Source organism: Mizuhopecten yessoensis, unplaced genomic scaffold, assembly GCF_002113885.1.
Source record: "Mizuhopecten yessoensis strain PY_sf001 unplaced genomic scaffold, ASM211388v2 scaffold716307, whole genome shotgun sequence".
Taxonomy (NCBI): Eukaryota; Metazoa; Mollusca; class Bivalvia; order Pectinida; family Pectinidae; genus Mizuhopecten; species Mizuhopecten yessoensis.
In genome coordinates, this window is record NW_018480051.1 from 631,752 (window position 1) to 652,716 (window position 20,965).

The 20,965-nt window shown below is 38.1% G+C and overlaps 1 protein-coding gene across 1 annotated transcript in view; it reads right to left on the bottom strand.

The window, feature by feature from the left end:
- Positions 1–2,797: 2,797 nt before the first annotated feature.
- LOC110442873 overlaps positions 2,798–20,965 on the bottom strand; it is a 23,243-nt gene continuing 5,075 nt past the window's right edge. The window contains exon 3 of the mRNA XM_021486716.1: positions 2,798–3,071. Within this exon, the coding sequence (XP_021342391.1) occupies positions 2,798–3,071 (274 nt within the window). The remainder of the gene's footprint in view (positions 3,072–20,965) is intronic.

Genomic DNA, 20,965 nt, shown 5'->3' on the forward strand with positions numbered 1-20,965 from the left:
AACGGTTTTTTAACGAGAAACGTAATAATTAATAAGCCTAATAATAATAAACAAGAGGCCCATGGTCCTTAACGGTCACCTGATATATTTATACAGAGAGTTGATTTTGTTTTTAACATGAACAGAAATATTATTCAAAGTGACAAAAAACAATAAAACCGTCTTATTCAATATCTAGCATACAGATTTAAGACTAAAAAGTATTTGAAACTAGCACCTCTGATTCTAAACAAGGAAAATGAAGAAATTTTAGCACACTGCCTCCTTTGAGCCCCCACCCTACAGCCCTTGGAGGTAGGGCTGGCTCAAAAGTTTCAAAGTATCAAACTGTCAACTCAAGGTTATAATTCCAATCAAGTTCTTAACATGTAATATTCAAAGTATCATTTGCCATTATAAACCATAATAATGGAAATTAAACAAATGTTGGTCCAACATGTGATTTCCCTATATAAACTATAGTAAAGTTTACCCCCTGCCCAGGGGGAAACGTGAAACTCCAGGGTCAAGAAATTCACAATTTTGGTAAAGCACCTTAAGAGCCTTCCATCTATGAAGAGCATTTGATTCTACCATATCTGGGTCTTGAGAAGAAGATTTTTGAATTTTCAGTCAATTCAACCCCTTTTGGCCCCACCCATCAGCCCCTTGGGGTCAGTCCGGGCTCAAATATGCATACTATCAAACTGCTACCTAATTTACTTCCAATGCATTGTAAACAAATGTTGGTCCAAAACGTGATTTCCCTATATAAACTATAGTAAAGTTTACCCCCTTCCCAGGGGGAAACGTGAAACTCCAGGGTCAAGAAATTCACAATTTTGGTAAAGCACCACCTTAAGACCCTTCCATATATTAAACTGGAAGTTACAGTGAAACTGTAGAGGTCTTCCACCCAATGTAGATGAAATTCTTCGGCTATCTCAAGAACACAACCTTTTCAGTATTCTGTCCTCAGGAAACGCTCTTTAAAAAGGAAACTACTGTTAACTTCAAGAACATTTTCAATGCTTTTGGCGATAAGGCAACTGATGGAGCCGATATATTGGTCGATAAGTATACTCCTCACATAGAAATACAGCTAAACACTAATTTTCAGGCCGTTGCTATAAGTGTAACTCTCCACACAGCACTAACCATATGTTCTATAGATCTCGACGATCTTTCACAACTTCCTTCTCCTTTTTTTCCTAATTAGTGGCATCAATGGTCTCAACAACCTTTGGGGTTCCCTGGATAGTAATGAAAGGGGGAGAAAAATCGCAAATTTTATAATTCAAAACGATCTCTTGTCTTTTTATTGATATATCTTAAACGTAATTACACCCTGCTTCTGGAGCATTTACACTTTTAGACTTGACATTATGTCACCCATCATTATTACTTGACGATTTTTGTGGAAGCCACCACTTTCCTATCTTATTATTTGTATCAAACTGGAAGCTTCACAATTCGAAAAACTCAGTGCTGACAGTTTTAAATTTTGATAATTCCAAGGACTCTGAAGATCCATTCGACTCATTCACAACAAAACTTCTGGAGATAGCTAGCGAATGCATACCAAATTCCACTGGGAAACAAAACCAAAAACCGTGAAGTAACAAAGACTGTGACAAAGCTAGGTAGCAAAAACAGCTTTTAGACATTCAAAATCAACCTTTCACACAGCAATTTGAATCACTGTAAAAAAAAATCGAAAGCTCGGCGGCAAGAAATACGGCCATATCATGAAAACAGTACTTGTCGAAACTGAACTCGAACACAACCATCACAAAAGTTTGTGATATGGTCAGAAGGATTAGTGGTAAAAGGTCACTTAAAACAACGGTCTTTTAAGGATGTTTGTCACAGACCGGGGAATAACGATTGTGAGGAAGTCATTTAGAAACCACGGAGTTTAGTTGACTTTTGTAAATGGAGAAACATATAAGGTAATTATATACAAATAATAAATAGTTGTTTATCATACAGTATTTGAGCCGAGTGGCTTATTAATTCTGTCGAAATGACGAACCCACTTCCGTTCGGGGTGCGTGCTATATAGTCGGACACTCACCTGTGGGTCTTTTGATAGCCTTCTGCAAACAAAATGTTTATCTCCGGTGCATTCTACAAGTGTTGTGGTGGTGAAGTTCGTGCACTGGGTTTGAGCATTTCAGCAACTCGGATTGGGGTGGAAGGTAAATCTTGTACGCCATTCCCGGACCCGGACTAAAACCCCGCCCAGGAATATAAAGATATTTTAATAACGTGATCGTTTATATATATTTTTTTTTTAATTATACAATAATTTCAATCAATTAATAATATGTTATACTTAACATGTAATGAATAGAGGATAATCTCTTTATCACAACACATCAAACGCCACAATCTTATTAGATGTAGAAGGTACATGATACTCCATTATAATTCTTTAATCCATTGTTGATACAGCTGCAAACCTATGAGTGTTAACCATGATTAATTATAGATAGGCAATGTAACAATGTTATTTTATCATACAATGTTATTTTATCATACCTTGAGTATGAGGGACTAAACTGCAACTCATGTAGGATCATCATTTGATAAATAAGTTGGTTTCACGTCTGGTCGTTTAGGAAGTTATGTGGTTATCAGCGCGGTCAGGTAAGGTAGTTGATGCTGTTGGTGGAGTAGCTGATATTGGTGTGGTTGGTGGTGGAGGTCTCGTAGTTGGCATTGGTGTGGTGGCTGTTCCCCGATGATGGTCACTCCGGCAAGCAGATCTTTCACCACTCTGTCAGTTCCCTTGAAACTCAGGTGAAGGCCATCTCTACTGAGTAGTGGTTGTTCTATCTTTCCTTTCCTGGCAAACGCTGTATGGGGAATGTAGCTGAGGTTCGGCGATAGTCCTGATTGGGTTGTTGATCTGGCGGGCCTTGGGGTTCACATCGTTGATGAATCTAGGTCTTGTTCTTGCATCTGCCCTGGGCAGTAGACTAGATATGGCTATCTGTATCCGAGCGGAAATGGTCCATATCTGCTCACAGAGCTGCTGAAATCGCTCGAGGACGATGGGTACTGAATCACGAGGTAGGTTGTTAGCTCTGCAATGAATGACAACGATGTCATAACCTCCCACATCTCTTCAATGCGATATCCGCTCCTGGAGATAACAAAAATGTCATCACTTGGACGCAAGTACTTATGGAAGTACTTGGCCTGTGAGTGACCGGCTACAAGCGTAGACATTTTAAGGAACTGAATATTATGCAAGCAATATGAAAATATTGTGATGAGAGCTGCTGCTGCTGGTTGATGGATGTGGCGCTTTGGGCGGGCCCATATGCGCCAGTCGCTATCGTTGTCCCACATTTTGGTGTTTTTTTTGTGGGAGGTTGATCGAAATGGCCCAAGAAGGCTTACATAGAAATTATCGTTATGTTGTGTTACATTACTTTTGTAATTATATAATTATAGATTATCGTTTATTTATTATATAATAATATATAAAAATAACTAAACAAATTGGGGTCTAATTCAACCGGTTACACCCGAAAGTAATGACTGCGGCATACAAGTTTTTCCCCCTTAAAATACACTGTCAGATTTAGAAAATAATGTTCGAAATTATTGTATAATTTTATAAAACATAAACGATCGCGTTAATAAGATATTGAAATATCTTTATATTTCTGGTACAGGGTTTTAGTCCGGGAACATTTACCTACCACCGTGGAGTGCCTGTTTTCGTGACTCTGATTCGAGAAAGCACATCTGAAGACTGTCGAGCATTGACGCTGTATGTTCGGTCTAGCTTTTTTAATATTGTAAGTACAAGGAAGATGTAAATATATATACTTATAAACCGTATGATTGATGAGGTATAATCTCTTTTTTGATGTTTCAAGCCGAAACGTAATGTGACATATCGTGCTAAGGTTGATAACGGTAATAAACCATCGTTGCTACAATGTACAACGGACGTGGAACCCTCCGAGATGAGACGATATGTGAACTGTGTATGCTTATCAAACATTATGTAACACAGCATGCTATTTCTTGTGTATTTATTTATGAAAATTTAACAATTTTAGAACATGACAAAACTGCCGATGCTGTTTGACAAGAATTCGCGCTGTGTCAAAATATATTATCCAATCCTGTGTAAGGGAAACAACTCTTACGTTGACTATCTCATCAGATAAGAGACATTCATTAGAGAGGCTTTCGCCAAGAAGGAACACTTCATTAGAGAGGCTTTCGCCAAGAAGGAACACTTTGTTGACAACTGCCCTGCAGGTAGGGCGTAAGAATTGTACCTGCTGCCCCCAATTGCATGATGTAAGAGGCGACTAAATTTGGGACCTTATCTCTTCTCTCCTTTCTAAATAACTTTCTTTTTCCTAATGTCTCCCTTGACAATGCCTCACTTTTGGCCATTTGTTGAGCGTTCGCCCCTGTGAGGAAGGCTTTGGGTTCTGTCCCCTGGCCGAGACATACCAAAGTCTTTAAAAATGGCAGTTTCTACTCCTGCTTAACGCTCAGCAAATTAGGAGTGGGACGACTGGTTCGCCCGTTGTCAGTATAATGTGACCGGGTGGGGCGTCCTGCTGGGTGTCTTCGGCAGTATGTTTCAGTGAGGTAGCACTATAAAGTCGGCATCAGTTCCGCGCTATTACAAGAAGACAAACACGAACATATCGCAGCCTCCCAAAATACACACACATACACTACACGCATGCATCTTGCACACAGGGGAGGCCGTCCTTAAATGACCTTAGCTGTTAATAGGACGTTAAACAAAATCAAACAAACAAACAAACAAATTTGTTGAGAAGACCTATGATACTACATGGCAGTATGGCATCATAAAAAATCTTCACGACCTTTGAGTACGTGGAAACCTTCCCAATTTTATATTTTATTACCTAATAGATAGACATTTCAAAGTCCGTGTTGGTTCAACTTTTTCTGAAACGTCTAAACAAGAAACGGATCCCATAGGGTGGAATCCTATCAGTCACCCTATGATATAGTCAAATGTCTTGGTCAATCAACAGAAGGGTCGATATTTGTGGATGACTTATTGATCTGTTACAGTTCTAAGAACATGCACACGATAGAACGACAACTTCATCAGAGTTTAAACAAACTACAAAATTGGGCAGACGAAAACGGCTTCAAATTCTCTAAATATAAAACTGCATGAATTTCTGTCAAAAACGAAAAGCACACAATGACCCAAGTCTAACACTCGATGGCACTAGAATTCCTGTTGTTGAACAGACTAAAATTTCTCGGCCTCATTTTTGATTCGATACCCTCTTTCATACCACATATAAAGTATCTTAAGGATAAGTGTTCCAAACAGTAAACGAGTCCTTTCTCATACTGACTGGGGAGCGACCGTGAAATGCTTATGCGCCTATACATATCACTTATTCGAACAAAACTTGATTACTCATAACTGGACGTGAGCGAGGAATTCAAGTGTTGTGCCCGAAAAACACAAATCCTCCTTTCGGGAGTGCATTTCGAATTACCCTTCTCATACACTTCTCATACACATCTTTACACATCTTTACACCAATGGTTCCAGAGAAGGTGAGAAAGTGGGAGCAGCTTGCTGTACTGCTAATTCTTGCACTTCAGTTCGACTACCAGACGGCGCCTCCATCGACCATATCGATGAATACCGCATTAAAAAGGGCAATCATATGTTCAGACTCTCTGAATTTAACTTTACATTACATGAGCGAGGGAAATCAAGTGTTATGCCCGAAGAACACAAATCCTCCTTTCGGGAATGCATTTCAAATTACCCTTCTCATACACAACTTTACACCGATGGTGAGAAAGTGGCAGCAGCCTGCTGTACTGCCAATACTTGCACTTCAGTCCGACTACCAAATGGCGCCTCCATCTTTTCTGCTGAAGCATGCGCCATTGGTTTGGCCCTCGACCATATCGAAGAACACCGCATTAAAAAGGCAATTATTTGTTCAGACTCTCTATCTGTCCTACAGAGTTTACAGTTACGAGATCCTAAAAACACAATCGTACAAAACCTTTCTCTTCGAATATCTCGTATATTAAAAAAGTCTGAATTAACTTTACTATGGATTCCAAGCCATGTCGGAATAAAAGGCAACGAATTTGCTGACAGGGAAGCAAAAAATGCATTGAATCTCGAACAAACAAATATCAAACTACCATACACAGATTTTAAACCTACTATTCGTACAGCCATTCAAAATGAATGGCAGAAACGCTGGTCTCTGGAGACCAACAACAAACTTTTTAAGATACAACCGAAACTTAAAACATCTATTCCCAGTCGGAAAGATCGTAGAGAGGAAGTTGTCCTCGCTCGGCTCCGCACTGGGCACACATATCCTACTCATTCGTACCTTTTAAAACGAGAAGATATACCTTCATGCCACGCATGTGACACTCCATTTACAGTGGAGCATTTTTTAATAGAATGTTCCGATTTTAAACACATTCGTGATAACTACTTCCGAGTCCCGGATATGAAAACACTTTTCAGTTCCGTGGATTCGAAGGCATTATTTAACTATTTAAAAGATATCGGTCTATTTTATAGACTCTGATGTCTTTTAACCAACCTTATCATTTTTGACGTTATATATATACCGCATATTCCATATCATCTATTCGTTATCGCTTTTATTATTTTAACCCCCTTTTATCATTATTTTTATTATCTACACATACAATGCGAATACTTTTAAAAATGAACCATTTTTATCTGATTTTATCTTCGCGATTCACATGTTTGTTAAAATAAGATAAATAAATAAATAAATCACCATGGCCCTAAATGACCACAGCCGTCGATGGGCCGTTAAACATAAACAAACAAACAAACAAATCAGACTCTCTATCTGTCCTACAGAGTTTACAGTTACGAGATCCTAAAAACACAAACATACAAAACGTTGCTCTTCAAATATATCGTATCTTGAATAAGTCAAAATAACTTTACTATGGATTTTGAGCCATGTTGGAATTAATGGCAACGAATGTGTTGACAGGGAAGCAAAAAATGCGTTAAATCTCAAACAAACAAATATCAAACTACCATACACAGAATATCTACCAAATATTCGTACAGCCATTCAAAATGAATGGCAGCAACGCTGGTCTCGAGAGACCACCAACAAACTGTTTAAGGTACAACCGATACTTAAAACATCTATTCCCAGTCGGAAAGATCGTAGAGAGGAAGGAAGTTGTCCTCGCTCGGCTCCGTACTGGGCACACATATCCTACTCATTCGTACCTTTTAAAACGAGAAGATCTACCTTCATGCCACGCATGTGACACTCCATTTACAGTGGAACATTTTTAGGTCTCAAGTGACCTATTGCGATCGACTTCTCCTCCAAAACCCCTGAACCAATTTCAATGAAATTTTGCAGAACCTTCCATGGCCAAAGGTCAACAAATATAGTTGCCGGTTTGGTTCCCGGCCCCAAGGGGCCTGAGGGGCGGGGCCAAAAAGGGTCAAATAGACTTAAATTTCAAAAATCTTCTTCTAAAGACCCAGATATGGTAGAATCAAATACTCTTCATAGATGGAAGGGTCTTAAGGTGCTTTACCAAAAGTGAATTTCTTGACCCTTGAGTCTCACGTTTCCCCCTGGGGAGGGTGTACATGTTACTATAGTTTATATTGGGAAATCACATGTTGGACCAACATTTGTTTAATTTCCATTGGAAGTAATTAAATTTAGGTTATCATTAACAGTATTTGGTAGCAGCTTGATGGTATGCACATATGAGCCCCGACTGACCCCTCGGGGCTGATGGGTGTGGCCAAAAAGTGTCAAATTGACGCAAATTTCAAAAATCTTCTCAAGACCCAGATATGGTAGAATCCAACACTCTTCATAGATGGAAGGGTCTTAAGGTGCTCTACCAAAAGTGAATTTCTTGACCCTAGAGTCTCACGTTTCGCCCTGGGGTAGGGGTAAACTTTCCTATAGTTTATATAGGGAAATCACATTTTGGACCAACATTTGTTTAATTTCCATTGAAAGTAATTTAATTTGGGTTAGCATTATCAGTATTTGATAGCAGTTTGACGGTATGCACATATCAGCCCTGACTGACCCTCCGGGGCTGATGTGTGAGGCCAAAAAGGGTTGAATTGACTGAAATCTCAAAGACCCAGATACGGTAGAATCAAACACTCTTCATAGATAGAAGGGTTTTCAGGTTTATGACCCTAGGGTCTTACGTTTACACCCTGTGGAAGGAGGGGGGGGGGGATTTATTATGGTTTATAATGGCAAATGATACTTTGAATATTACATGTTAATAACTTGATTGGAATAATAACCTTGAGTTGACAGTTTAATTCTTTGAAAAGTTTGAGCCGCCCTACCTCCGAGGGCTATAGGGTAGGGCGCAAAGGAGTCGGTGTGCTAAAATTTCTTCATTTTCCTTGTTTAGAATCAGAGGTGCTAGTTTCAAATACTTTTTAGTCTGAAATCTGTATGCTAGATATTGAATAAGGTGGTTTTATTGTTTTTTGTCACTTTGAATAATATTTCTGTACATGTTAAAAACAAAATCAACTCTCTGTTTAAACATATCAGGTGACCGTTAAGGCCCATGGGCCTCTTGTTTTGTGATGTGTTGGACAACCAACATCAATACGCTGTTGTCTATTATAAGGTTGAAGTCTTTTTATGCAGTGTTAGCAATGTTCCGGGCAATATTTTCATTTTTTATGGCCCAAAAACAGCTAAGTTGGACTAAGTTAAATTTCAGGTTCAAATTTTTGTGCAAGTTTTGTTGGGTAGTGTTGGACCACCACCATCAATAGACTGTTGTCTATGATAAAGTTGAACTATATGTATTGAGTGTAAGGAATGTGTTGAACCATATTTTCATATTTTAGCGTCCAAAAACAGCTTTATTGGAATGATTGTTTAGGTCACCTGAGCTTTAAAATCCTCTCTGAATGGTTGTCCCTCATTATGGCCCGGGCTGTTTCCTGGCTGGCATTCAGTTTACTATTGGAGCCTTGCAGCTCTTTCTGCAAATTCTGGCTCCTTTTGTAATATTTTCGAAGATCACTAATGGTTCGATCTTTAATGAAAACATCCCTCTTTAGTTTCTCCATTTCCCCCTGGAGATTGCTGGCACTTTCATCAAATCACAGGACCGGCTTCAGATCCTGATGATATTCCATATCAATTTCTTAAGCACTTGCCGGACTCGTCACTTACATGCCTTCTTTACATATTCAACCAAGTCTTCGCTTCCGGAAAGATTCCATCCCAAAAACGGGAAAGGATGCTACTGATCCAAATAACTATCGTCCTGTTTATCTGACTAGTTGTGTATGTAAAACTTTAGAACGAATGATAAACACAAGACTGGTTTGGTTTCTTGAGGCCAACGATATAATTTTCCCTCGTCAAAGTGGTTTTAGAAACAGAAGACCAATGACCATCTCATCAGACTCGATACATTCATTCGAGAGGCTTTCGGCAAGAAGGAACACCTTGTTGCCGTGTTCTTTAATCTTGAGAAGGCCTATGATAACACATGGCAGTATGGCATCAGGAAAGATCTTCACAACTTTGGCTTACGTGGAAACCTTCCCAATTTTATCGTCTGAAACGTCTAAACAGGAAATGGGAGTCCCACAGGGTGGAATCCTATCAGTTACCCTGTTTGGTCTTTAAATCAATGATATAGTCAAATGACTTGGTCAATCAACAGAAGGGTCGTTATGTGTGAAGGCTTATTGATATGTTGGAGATCTAAGAACATGCACACGATAGAACGACAACTTCAACAGAGTTTAAACAAACTGCAAAATTGGGCAGACGACAACGGCTTCAACTTCTCTAAATCGAAATCTCTGTGCATGCATTTCTGTCAAAAACGAAAAGCACACATTACAATGACCCAAACCTTACACTGGATAGCACTAGAATTCCTGTTGTTGAACAGACTAAAATTCTTGGCCTTATTTTTGATTCGAAACTCAATCGAAATTCGAGTCCTTTCTTACACTGATTTGGGAGCGGACCGTGAAATGCGTTTGCACCTATACAGATCGCTTATTCGAACAACACTGGATGATGGTTCTATGGTATACGGGTCGGCGCGCAGTTCTTGCCTTCAGATTCTTAACCCAATCCATAAATAACCGAGGGCTACGTCTAGCTCTTGGAGCTTTTCGAACAACACCTGTAAAAAGCCTGTACGTGAAGCCAATGAACCACCCCTTTATTACAGAAGGAAAAAACCATGTCGGAATTAAAGGCAACGAATTTGTTGACAGGGAGGCAAACAAATGCATTAAATCTCAAACAAACAAATATCAAACTACAATATACAGATTTTAAAACAATTATTCGTACAGCCATTCAAAATGAACGAGACCAGCAACAAACTTTTTAAAGTAAAACCGAAACTTAAAACATATATTCCAAGCCGGAAAGATCGTAGAGAGGAAGTTGTCCTCGCTCGGCTCCATACTGGGCACACATATACTACTCATTCGTATCTTTTAAAACAAGAAGATCCACCGTCATGCCACGCATGTGACACTCTATTTACAGTGGAACATTTTTTAATAGAATGTTCCGATTTTAAACAAATTCGCGGTAACTACTCTCGAGTCCTGAATATAAAAACTCTTATCAGTTCCGTGGACTCGAAGGCATTATTAACTATTTGAAAGTATCGCATAGTCCATATCATCTATTCGTTATCTCTTTTATTATTTTAACCCCCTTTATTTTAATTATTTACACATACAATGCGAATACTTTTAAAATGAACCTTTTTATCTGATTTTGTCTTCAATACTCACATGTTTGTTAAAAATAAATAAAAAATCGCCATAACTTAAAAACAAATAAACGTGTACTTGTTATGTAATTCTGTATTGATAAATTTATACATTTATACCAAATTCGACTAGGACATGGGGATCCGACTTGATGAAATTTATGGGGCTGCATAAAGAAATGAATGCTACACTTCGAGGATGGCCCACCATTGCAGACTTAACCCCTGGGTCATAACTTTTAAATGGTTATGATCCCCACCCAAAAATTATATATACAAATTCTGGGCATATTGAGACGAATGCAGTCATGATATTATAATTGACCCCAGCAACCATTGCAGACTTAACCCCTGGGTCGTAACTTTTAAATGGTTTGGTTGGGTTTTATTAGCTCACCTGTCCGTCGTCCGTCGAAAAAATCGATACTTGTCATAAACGACTGAGCATATTTTGACGTATAGTGGGTCTGGCCCCCCTGGGTGCTGAGGGGCGGGGGCCCAAAAGGGGAAATGTAGCAATTTTTTTTAAATACTTCTTCTTCTGTAGGAATGAAAGGATTTAGTCTGAAGCATCCTTCGGGGAAGGGGAACCAATTTTGTATAAACCGGGCGTCTGGCCCCGGAGGGGTCTGAGGGGAGGGGCCCAATAGGGAACACATAGTAAATTCTTTAAATACTTCTGTAAGAATGAAAGGATTTGTTCCATATTTGGTCTGAAGCATCATTGGGGGAAGGGGAACCAATTTTGTATAAACCATGGGTCTCGCCCCCGAGGGGCCTGAGAGGTGGGGCCCAAAAGGGAACACACTGCTATGGGCTGGGGCTAAAAAAAGTTTATAACTTGGAAATGGTTGAGATCCCCCACGGTATTAACCATATACACAATTGTTGAGTATAAAGAGAAGCATGCACATTTGCTTCCAGGATGACCTAGTTTCTAAGTCGCAGCTTGGAAACAGTTGAGATCCCCACCCTATAACCATATGCATATATACAATTGCTGAGTATAAAGAGATGAATGCAGACTTAACCCCAGGGTCAAAACTTTGATACAGTTGAGATCCCCTCCCCAAAACTGTATATACAAATGCTGGGCATAAAGAGACGAATGCAGTCATGATATTATAATTGATCCTGGGGTCTGGCCACAACCCTAGGGATCTAGTTTCTGAGACATACCAAAGTCTTTAACAATGGTAGTTTCTACTCCTGCTTAACGCTCAGCAAATTGGGAGTGGGACGACTGGTTCGCCCGTTGTCAGTATAATGTNAGGTCTTTAAAATCATTCTTCTACAGTAGGGATTAAGGGATTTTATTATAAATTAGTCTGGAAAATCCTGGCATGTCTTCGGCAGTATGTTTCAGTGAGGTAGCACTATAAAGTCGGCATCAGTTCCGCGCTATTACAAGAAGACAAACACGAACATATCGCAGCCTCCCAAAATACACACACATACACTACACGCATGCATCTTGCACACAGGGGAGGCCGTCCTTAAATGACCTTAGCTGTTAATAGGACGTTAAACAAAATCAAACAAACAAACAAACAAATCTTGATCATGGTTTGGCCCCCCTGGGGGTAGAGCTGTGGGGCCCAATAGGGGAAACATAGCAAATTCTACAAAATCCTTGTCCTTCTGTAGGAATGACAGGATTTTGTCCAAATTTGGTATGAAATATCCTTTGGTGAAGGGGAACCAATTTTGTATAAACGGTGTGTCCGACTCCACTTGGGGCAGAGAGGCAGGGCCATTAAGAGGAATAGCTTTAATATCCTATATCTTTCGTTAGGATAGGGGTAGGCATTTTGACCAAATTTGAACAGTAGCATCCTATGCGGAAGGGAAATTTAAATGTTTAAATGGTGTGTGACCTCCCTGAGGCCTGAGAGATGGGACCCAATAAAGGTGATTTAGCAAATTCTTGAAAATTCTTCTTCTGTAGGAATAACAGAATTTTGTCCATATTTGGTCTAAAACATCTTTGGGTAAAGGCGACCTGATTTGTATCAAAGGCGAGTCTGACCTTGTGGCAGAGGGGTGGGGCCCAATAGGGAAAACACAGCAAGTTCTTCAAAATCCTTTTTGTGTCGCCTGGGAAAAGCTGGTGACACAGGTATTGCTATGTCGGCGGCGTCCAGACAGAGGTTTTCATGTGATAACTTGAATTTCCTTGGGCCGATCAAACTCAAACTTCATGCAGTGCTTACCAAAAATTCTTGCTTGGGATTGCTTTTCAGGTCCGAAGGTCAAAGGTCAAGGTCACTGTTACTATAAATGCTTGGTATTGCTTTTAAGGTCCGTAGGTCAAAGGTCAAGGTCACTATAAATGCTTGGGATTGCTTTTAAGGTCCAAAGGTCAAGGTCACTCTCACTATAAATAGAAAATGTTTTCGTGCGATAACTCGAACTTCATGCAGTGCTTCCTTACCAAAAGTGCCTGCTTGGGATTGGTTTAACATAATGTATGATTATTGCTTACTTTTAACATTATTTCTTGAAATGAAAAGTGGATCTATTTCTTCGTAATCTCCCAGCTTCCTGCGCAGGCGACACATTCACTTCCTTGATATTCTTGTTTACTGTAGGAATGACAGGATTTTGTCCAATTGCATACATATAACCCCCGACTAACCATGTAATACATGTACACTACCAGCAACATCTAGCTATTCCAACTTCAATTTTACTAACATTTCCAGGTGACCGAATTATTCTGACGTTTTATCGACTTTTTTCATATCGGTCTGTCGTTGATTAACGTCAGAACTCCGGCGCTCTTAATATGCGGGAAATATGCGACCCGCGCCCAGAGCGCACTTCAAACTGATATTTTAGAAACAACTTGTCACTTTCACACACATGTCGCACATGGATCGAAAGATCTATTCTTTATGGATTGGATGCTGATGCAAGACATTTATAAAATTCATGAAGATGGTTGGGATTTTTCCACAATTCACTTTCTGACATAAAGGAGGATCAGCTCGTCTACTGTTTCAAATAAGAAAATAAAAAATGCCTGAAACAATTTGTGATGGTCAAACAGATTTTTAAAGGAAGACAGCGCTTTCAAAGATTTGAAATTTAAAAGTTTGGCAACGTCGACCAAGATAACATCAAATAATAATTGAAAAAGACCTCGAATCATGTTTATTTCAAAACCAAAGTCAGGAACCATTAATGTGGTTTGCAGAGCGGCGTCCTTCTCAATAGCAAGACTCCCATGGACAATTGGAACACCATCACATCCTACGATGGACCACTTTCTGTCGTCACGTAAGCACGTTTCCTGTATATCCAACAGGACAGTCTTTACAGCAGTGCAGGAACGTTGATTCACAAAAGAAGGCTCCCCCATAATCACAGCAGGAGTGGCCATTGGGGATCGTACTAAAAAAAACCAGCAACGAATTACGCTTCACGTGGATGTTTTGGCTAGTCTTGACAAAATCAGTTATGGTAGTGTCGTCCTTGCAAACTTGGTCCTCAAAAACAGACACAAGACTTCGTGATAAAAAATCGTCTCTATACTTGTCAAACATATTTGAACATTTGTCTAAAAGTCTGTTTATAAGTTGTACCTGTTGCTCGTCCGATATTTGGGTGTTGTAGAGCCAATTTTCTGGGAAAAGGGGTGTCTGTCTCTGAATATAGCAATCGGCTGTCTGGAAAATGTGGATCATGGTTGTAATGACACTCACAAAATGTCTAGAGTCAAATCGGACCCTCCAATTTCTACACAACACCTGATTATTGTCGAAAAACGTTATAACATCAGACCCCTGGGGACAAGCAATCTTTGTGGTACTGTGAGAATCGAGCCATTTTATTATGTATGATCAAGCTGGGGCCATGTAATTAAAAAGGTCAAATAATACCCGGCTACCAGATACATGATAGTTGATAACATTTTTTGCGAAAGCTAGGGGCGTTACCAGGCCAACAAACCTTGCTTGGTACAAACAATCAACACTTGAAACCAATGCCAACAGGTTTTTTACGTTTGAGGAAGAAGAAAAGCCTGCTGCTGCTTTGAGAAAATTTACAAGTACTATATTTCTGTCGTTTAACCAAAATTCCGGATTATAATTGACCAAGTTTTCCTCTCCGCTGTATAAATTACATATGTCACACGCATCCTGGTAAATATATGTGGACATTTTTGATCCAATAGCAGAAACAATTTGTGAAAGTTCATCTTTATCAGAACAATCGGTTTCAACACGGTTAATAATTTTTTGAAAGATTTTGTTTTTTTAGCAGGAAAAACATTCAATGCATGCAGTGCATAAAAAGTTGCCACGTTTGTTTCCTACTTACCGTTCAACGGTCTCCTTTGAAATTGAATTTCTTTATCAAAACAATCGGTTTCAACACGGTTAATATTATTTTGAAAGATTTTTTTTTTTTTGGCAGGATTAACAGATTCAATGCATGCAGTGCATAAAAAGTTGCCACGTTTGTTTCCTTCCTAACGTTCAACGGTCTCCATCGAAATTTTCTTATTGCGAATGTCTTTTAGTTGGAATGCTTTCCCTTCCGAGTTTTTAGAGTGGTTTTCACAAACGCACACACGGACAAATTTGGACGCCTGCAAAATCACGATTTAAAAAAGAAAACATTTTAATTGACGACCCTTTTAAACTTTCATTTGAAATATCTAACGAAAATAATTATGAGAAAACCTTGGACATATCACATGTGTATTTATCGACATTTTCAATTAAACGCTGTTATCGAAACAACCGAGGACGTGGATCATGCAGGTACTTACCATGACTCTTGCTTTGCGTCACGTATACCTTTTCCGGTGGAAGTACTATTTACATAGTTATATATAGCTATTATAGTGGAATACCACTATAATAGTGAAATCAGCACTTCTCCCCGACCTGCAGTAGGGCCGACACCACTCGCCTCAGTTTTGTATACCAAAATGTGATGATAACCTGTTTCATTGGTGCCACTGGTTATCTACCATGTGCAACATCAGGCGTCAATTTACCAGTATTTACTAATAGTCGTGTCAAAATTTCTGTCGAATTACGTGTCATTCTAAAAAGAGACTTGAACTCGTTCCCAGAATATAAACGAACTGTTTTTTCAAAATAGTCTGCGATTTTCTCGGCATTTTGCTGTTATGGTTTAAGTATAACTGTCGCAATGTCGTCATCGTCGTCACTGTCCAAAAAAATGTGTCTGAAAATAAGATTTCATCCAAAAACACAAAGTCCAGGTAAAGTGTCGATTTGGCCGTCATCTTGGAACGAGATCTACGGCACTGGTTGTTTCTTTATGCGGAACGAACCAACCGTTCCGACTACATAAACGAAAGCGGCCTCCTGAAAACGGCATACATTCGGGCCAAAAACATGGAACTGTCTACTATTCAAAGAAAGCACATCCTCATCCTCTATAGATATTAAATTCCCTTTGCCCAACAAGTTTGGTTAAAACCCCTTCATCGGTACAAAGGAGAAGGATCTTTAGTGTTACCTCCAGTTCCCCTAATGGGCCCCGGACACGCATCTGCCCTAAAGAAGGGGGCCCATACACCTCAATTTTTACTGAATTAATTATGTTGTCCCTAACCATGCTTCAGACTGCATTTGGTTTAAATCCCTTCACTTGTACTGTCGATGAAAACATTTCTTCTATTTTCCCTATTGGGCCCCGCCCCCTGCCACCTATGGGCGGCCGTTTTAGGATAAAATACATAAACTACTTAAGTGCAAAAAAACCAAATGACCATTATGTACTTTTTCAACTTAAGCGTAAAAGATTTCCACTTAAGTTTAAAAAAAATGTATTTGCACTTAAGTGCTAAAAACACGGAAAGAAATTCACCCATCGAAGTCATTTTCGACTGTTCCAAAATAAAGCTCACTAATTGGTCGACCAATGAGCAGTGTTCTATCAAGCTCACTCGTATCGACCAATCAAATCGTGCTTACTATTGCAGTGTGCCCTAGCGATGCGTAAACAATATGGCGGCTCCTATAATAACTCGTGTTAATTTTGGATCAAGCACATGTCACCAAATCGCGCCAAATGGAGGTATCAACTGTCGTGGCAAATGCTATGAACAGCATATCTACAGCCAGGAACAGCCTTGTAGAAGATGCGATAGTTGAAACCACAAGAAGGCTGTTTAAAAGAAGACGTTATCGGCAAGACGGGGGTATGTACAATATGGCTAATTTCCTCCTGTAGGTCAATGAGTCAGATTACTGAAAAAAAATCAGCGTTATTGTAAAAGCTTGTCAACTTGATGTAAGTATCACTGTAAGTCAAACTGTCCCCCAAAGCCCCAAACACCTATCACTAATAGAAGGCTATGCATGATGAAATGCTCCTGTGAGTTGTTAAAAATGAAAGATTGTCGATTCCATACAATGTTTTTCATACCAATATGACATTTTGGATAAAATCATAAACAAATACTTTCAGGATACCCCAGGATACAGCTTAGTCCCCATGATAGGTATCCTGTCAAGTCAGTTATAGAATTCCAAACATTGGAGGATTTTGAGGATACTCTTGTAGATTATTATCCTAATGTCAACCTAAGATTGTCTGGGTTCTACTTCGCTAAGGCAGACAAAGGGCGCCACTTGAAAGTGTTTAACCCCAACACACCAGTTGATCTCAGGAAGCAGATAGGCCAGGGAAGTTGTTCCTGATCCCCAAGAGGGATTTAAGAGTTGTAAGCTCATTTTAGTTAATTTATTTACTTTCATCTAAAAGTGGGTTTTCACTTATAAATACAGATATCATTTAAATTCCAGATTTTTTTATTTTGATTGTTAAAATTGTTTTGACTGGAAAAGTTAAATTCTTCTTCGTAAATTATTTTTCTTCCAGGTGAATTGTGCGACACATTTATCAAAATCTACCTAGCAGAATAGATCAAAATGGATTTTAAAGTAAATTTCAATTTTTTTTAATCTTTCAACTTAAATTCTCTTTACAAAATAAAAAAATGTACAGAGAAAACATATTAACAGCAGTATACAACATCAAATATCATATATTTATGACAAATATATTAATAACAAATATATTGATAAATATATGCATATTTCTTGAAATTTTAACATTGAGAAATAAACAATATTTGGCATTGCATAAGAGTAGTTATATAAAAAAAATCTGTTGCCAAAAAATGACATTTTAACAAGTAGTAAGATTCCTCACCAATGTCTTGGGTATTGCAATATGTTTTGGTACTCAACATGATTTCATCTTCCAGTTGCCACTATAAGTTTACTAGTTTTAAATTTACACAATACATTGTGCTCATTTTCCGGTTCATATAATTAATCTGAAGGTATTGCTTTTTTCAACCTTGTTCATCAATATTTATGAATATTGGAAGACATGTTGGCACCTAATGAATGGGGCTGTTCTAGTTTGTTTCTAAATGCTGATTGTTCAAATAGTTTAAAGGTTACCTGAGTAAAATAAGTTAAAATTTTCAGTACATTTGACCTTATGATTCTGTTTCACAGATGCAAGATGGTTAGCCAGCACCTTTGCAGTTTTGATATAGGTTATAATATCAGAGCAAGGTTGATGAGAAAAAATAAAGATATACATTATAAATTATGTTAGGGTCATGAAGTGATATTCATTGTATGTTTAAAAGCTGTGCATTGTAGGAATTTGGCGATTCCTTAATCCCCTTTAATCACAAAATAAAAGTGACAAACAAGATTTGATTCATGTATACCTATGTCCTTAATGATTGATTTACCATATAAAAAGACTTGGTTATATCTACAGCCATCAAATGCAGACAGTGTTATCCAAAGAGAAGAACAACCAGCTGCAAGGCCAGAGGTACAGTCCAACAAAATAACCTTCAAGTGTGAATTATTAGCTCCCCTTGCCTAAAAGGTTAAGGACAGAGATGGTTTATACCACACTAGGGTATATGTCCTCTATCAATAATTTCTTGAAAGTGCTGCTCAAACCTAACCATTTAATTGAATTCTGTAGTTCAGGTATAGTATAACACCACTTGGGTCAGACAAATAAGTCCTAAAAGTGGAAGTGTGAATTTAAAAATCACAACTCCTTAATATGGTGAATGTTGTTTCTTTTTAATAAACTTGGCATGGAATATTGGTTGCTAAAACAAATGACCTTGACCTATTTGGAGAAATACATGAGTAGCATATACAAAAATTTAATTGAAAATTAAATAAAATTCAAATATGGCCTAACCGCTTAGTGAAGGCAAAGAGTGTGGTAATGCACACTTTTTAAAATAGTTAAAATAGAGTGATTAAAGATGCCAAAAATCCTTGTAACCATACATTTTAGAATTTGTGTGATAAACTTACTGATTTAAAAAGAAATCGTTTAGATTTTTTTTTAAAAAATTAGGATTGGCATGATATACAACTTCTCTGATCACCAGGCAGCTATTTTTTAACTGCAACATTTCGATTCCATTGAAACAGTAAGTCGTATTTATTTATATTAAGTTAATGTTGGAAAATAAAAGCAAATAAAAAAGAACTGCAAATATAACCTAAATGAAAGCAGGTCAATAATTAACCTACATTCATTGCATCTAAACTGGTCCAAATTTCTAATTTAGCCACCCATTGGGTTACTGCATCGACCATCACGGGAACTGGAAGAGGATCATTCCATTGTAAGTATAAAATGTACCACTGATATGAAAACGCAAGTTTGTTGATGTGACAACATCAAGGCTATCATACTGATTTCTTTTTACATTTTCAGGCAACCGGCCTCTTGTAGTGGGGTGTTCAAAATGCCTCATGTATTTGATCTGTGTGTGTCTCTAAACAAATCTTGTTACTACCATTTCTTTGAAAATTTTACAAGTATATTCCCCTTTGTTCTTAAATTTACTTTATAAATCAGTTTTAAAATACCCCCGGTAGTTAAAAAACCTAGAAGGTAACAAGGAAGTATTTTTTAGCTCACCTCGTCCAAAGACTTGGCCCAATAGGGAAATTGTTTTAATCCTAAAAGAGCCTCCTTCATCTGTACCATTTAAGAGATTTTATCCAAATTTGGTCCAGAGCATCATTTAACAGAGTGTAGTCCCCCTGAGCAGAGGGGAAGTGTCCAGTAGAGGATACTTCTGCAAGCATGGGGGTCGGCCTTTCAACCAGCTCAAGCAAATCATCCAACGACTGTTGTATGTTGTCGACGTGGTTTGCCGACAAATACGTTGAGATACGCCCACAATTTGTTTTCGATCCTTGCAGCAGGTTACGCAGCTGAAGTCTATTCGGGTTTTCCTGTATCCATTGTCTTGAAACTGTCAAAATTCGTGAAATCGCTTGCAAAACACCATCTACCTCTGCCGCAATTTTAATATTCGAATTTTCTAACATCAACATCCGGTAACCGCTGTCATGCGCAGAGAAAGGAAACCTTTTTGGTACTTTCTGCAAAAGAGTTCCTGTATTTCACTTTTAAAGTTTACAAATATTTTCATTACTTAATACATACAAATTCAAAAATGTGTTTTGCCTTTATGTGAAGATTCTTTGCACTTAAGTGGAAAAACGACTTTTCACTACCCATTATGTGAAGATTTTTTGCACTTAAGTGGTAAAAAGACTTTTTTTGCACGTAAGTGGAAACACTTCTTTTTTTGCACTTAAGGTCATTGGAGTGTATTGATAAACGGAAACAGGAAGTACATCCCTAGTTGAAAATCCAATGTAGTGAGTCAGTATCACAATTTCCGCAAATTCTAATGTTTAATGTTAAACTGATGAATATTGTATGTTTATTATTGACAGAACAGTGTGTTCTCTCAATATTAAAGTATTTCAAAGCAATCCAGGCATCAATTCAGTGGGGTTTTTTATCAATGAGTCACATGTGTCCATTTTTCTGTACTTCAGGAACCCGGCTACCTATTTCAATACTGTGAAGTTTTTCAAGAACGATAACTCTTACCTGCAATTACTATGTGTATATGGTTTTATTATAAAATGTCAATTTTTATATCGTGTATAGAGAATTAATTTTACACAATTTCAGCATTTATTAAATTGATATACATTAATGCAATACTAATATATGTCAGTATCATTTTTATTGACATTATTTTGTAAAAATATTGTGTCTTTCATTTTTTTTTCAAAATTCACTA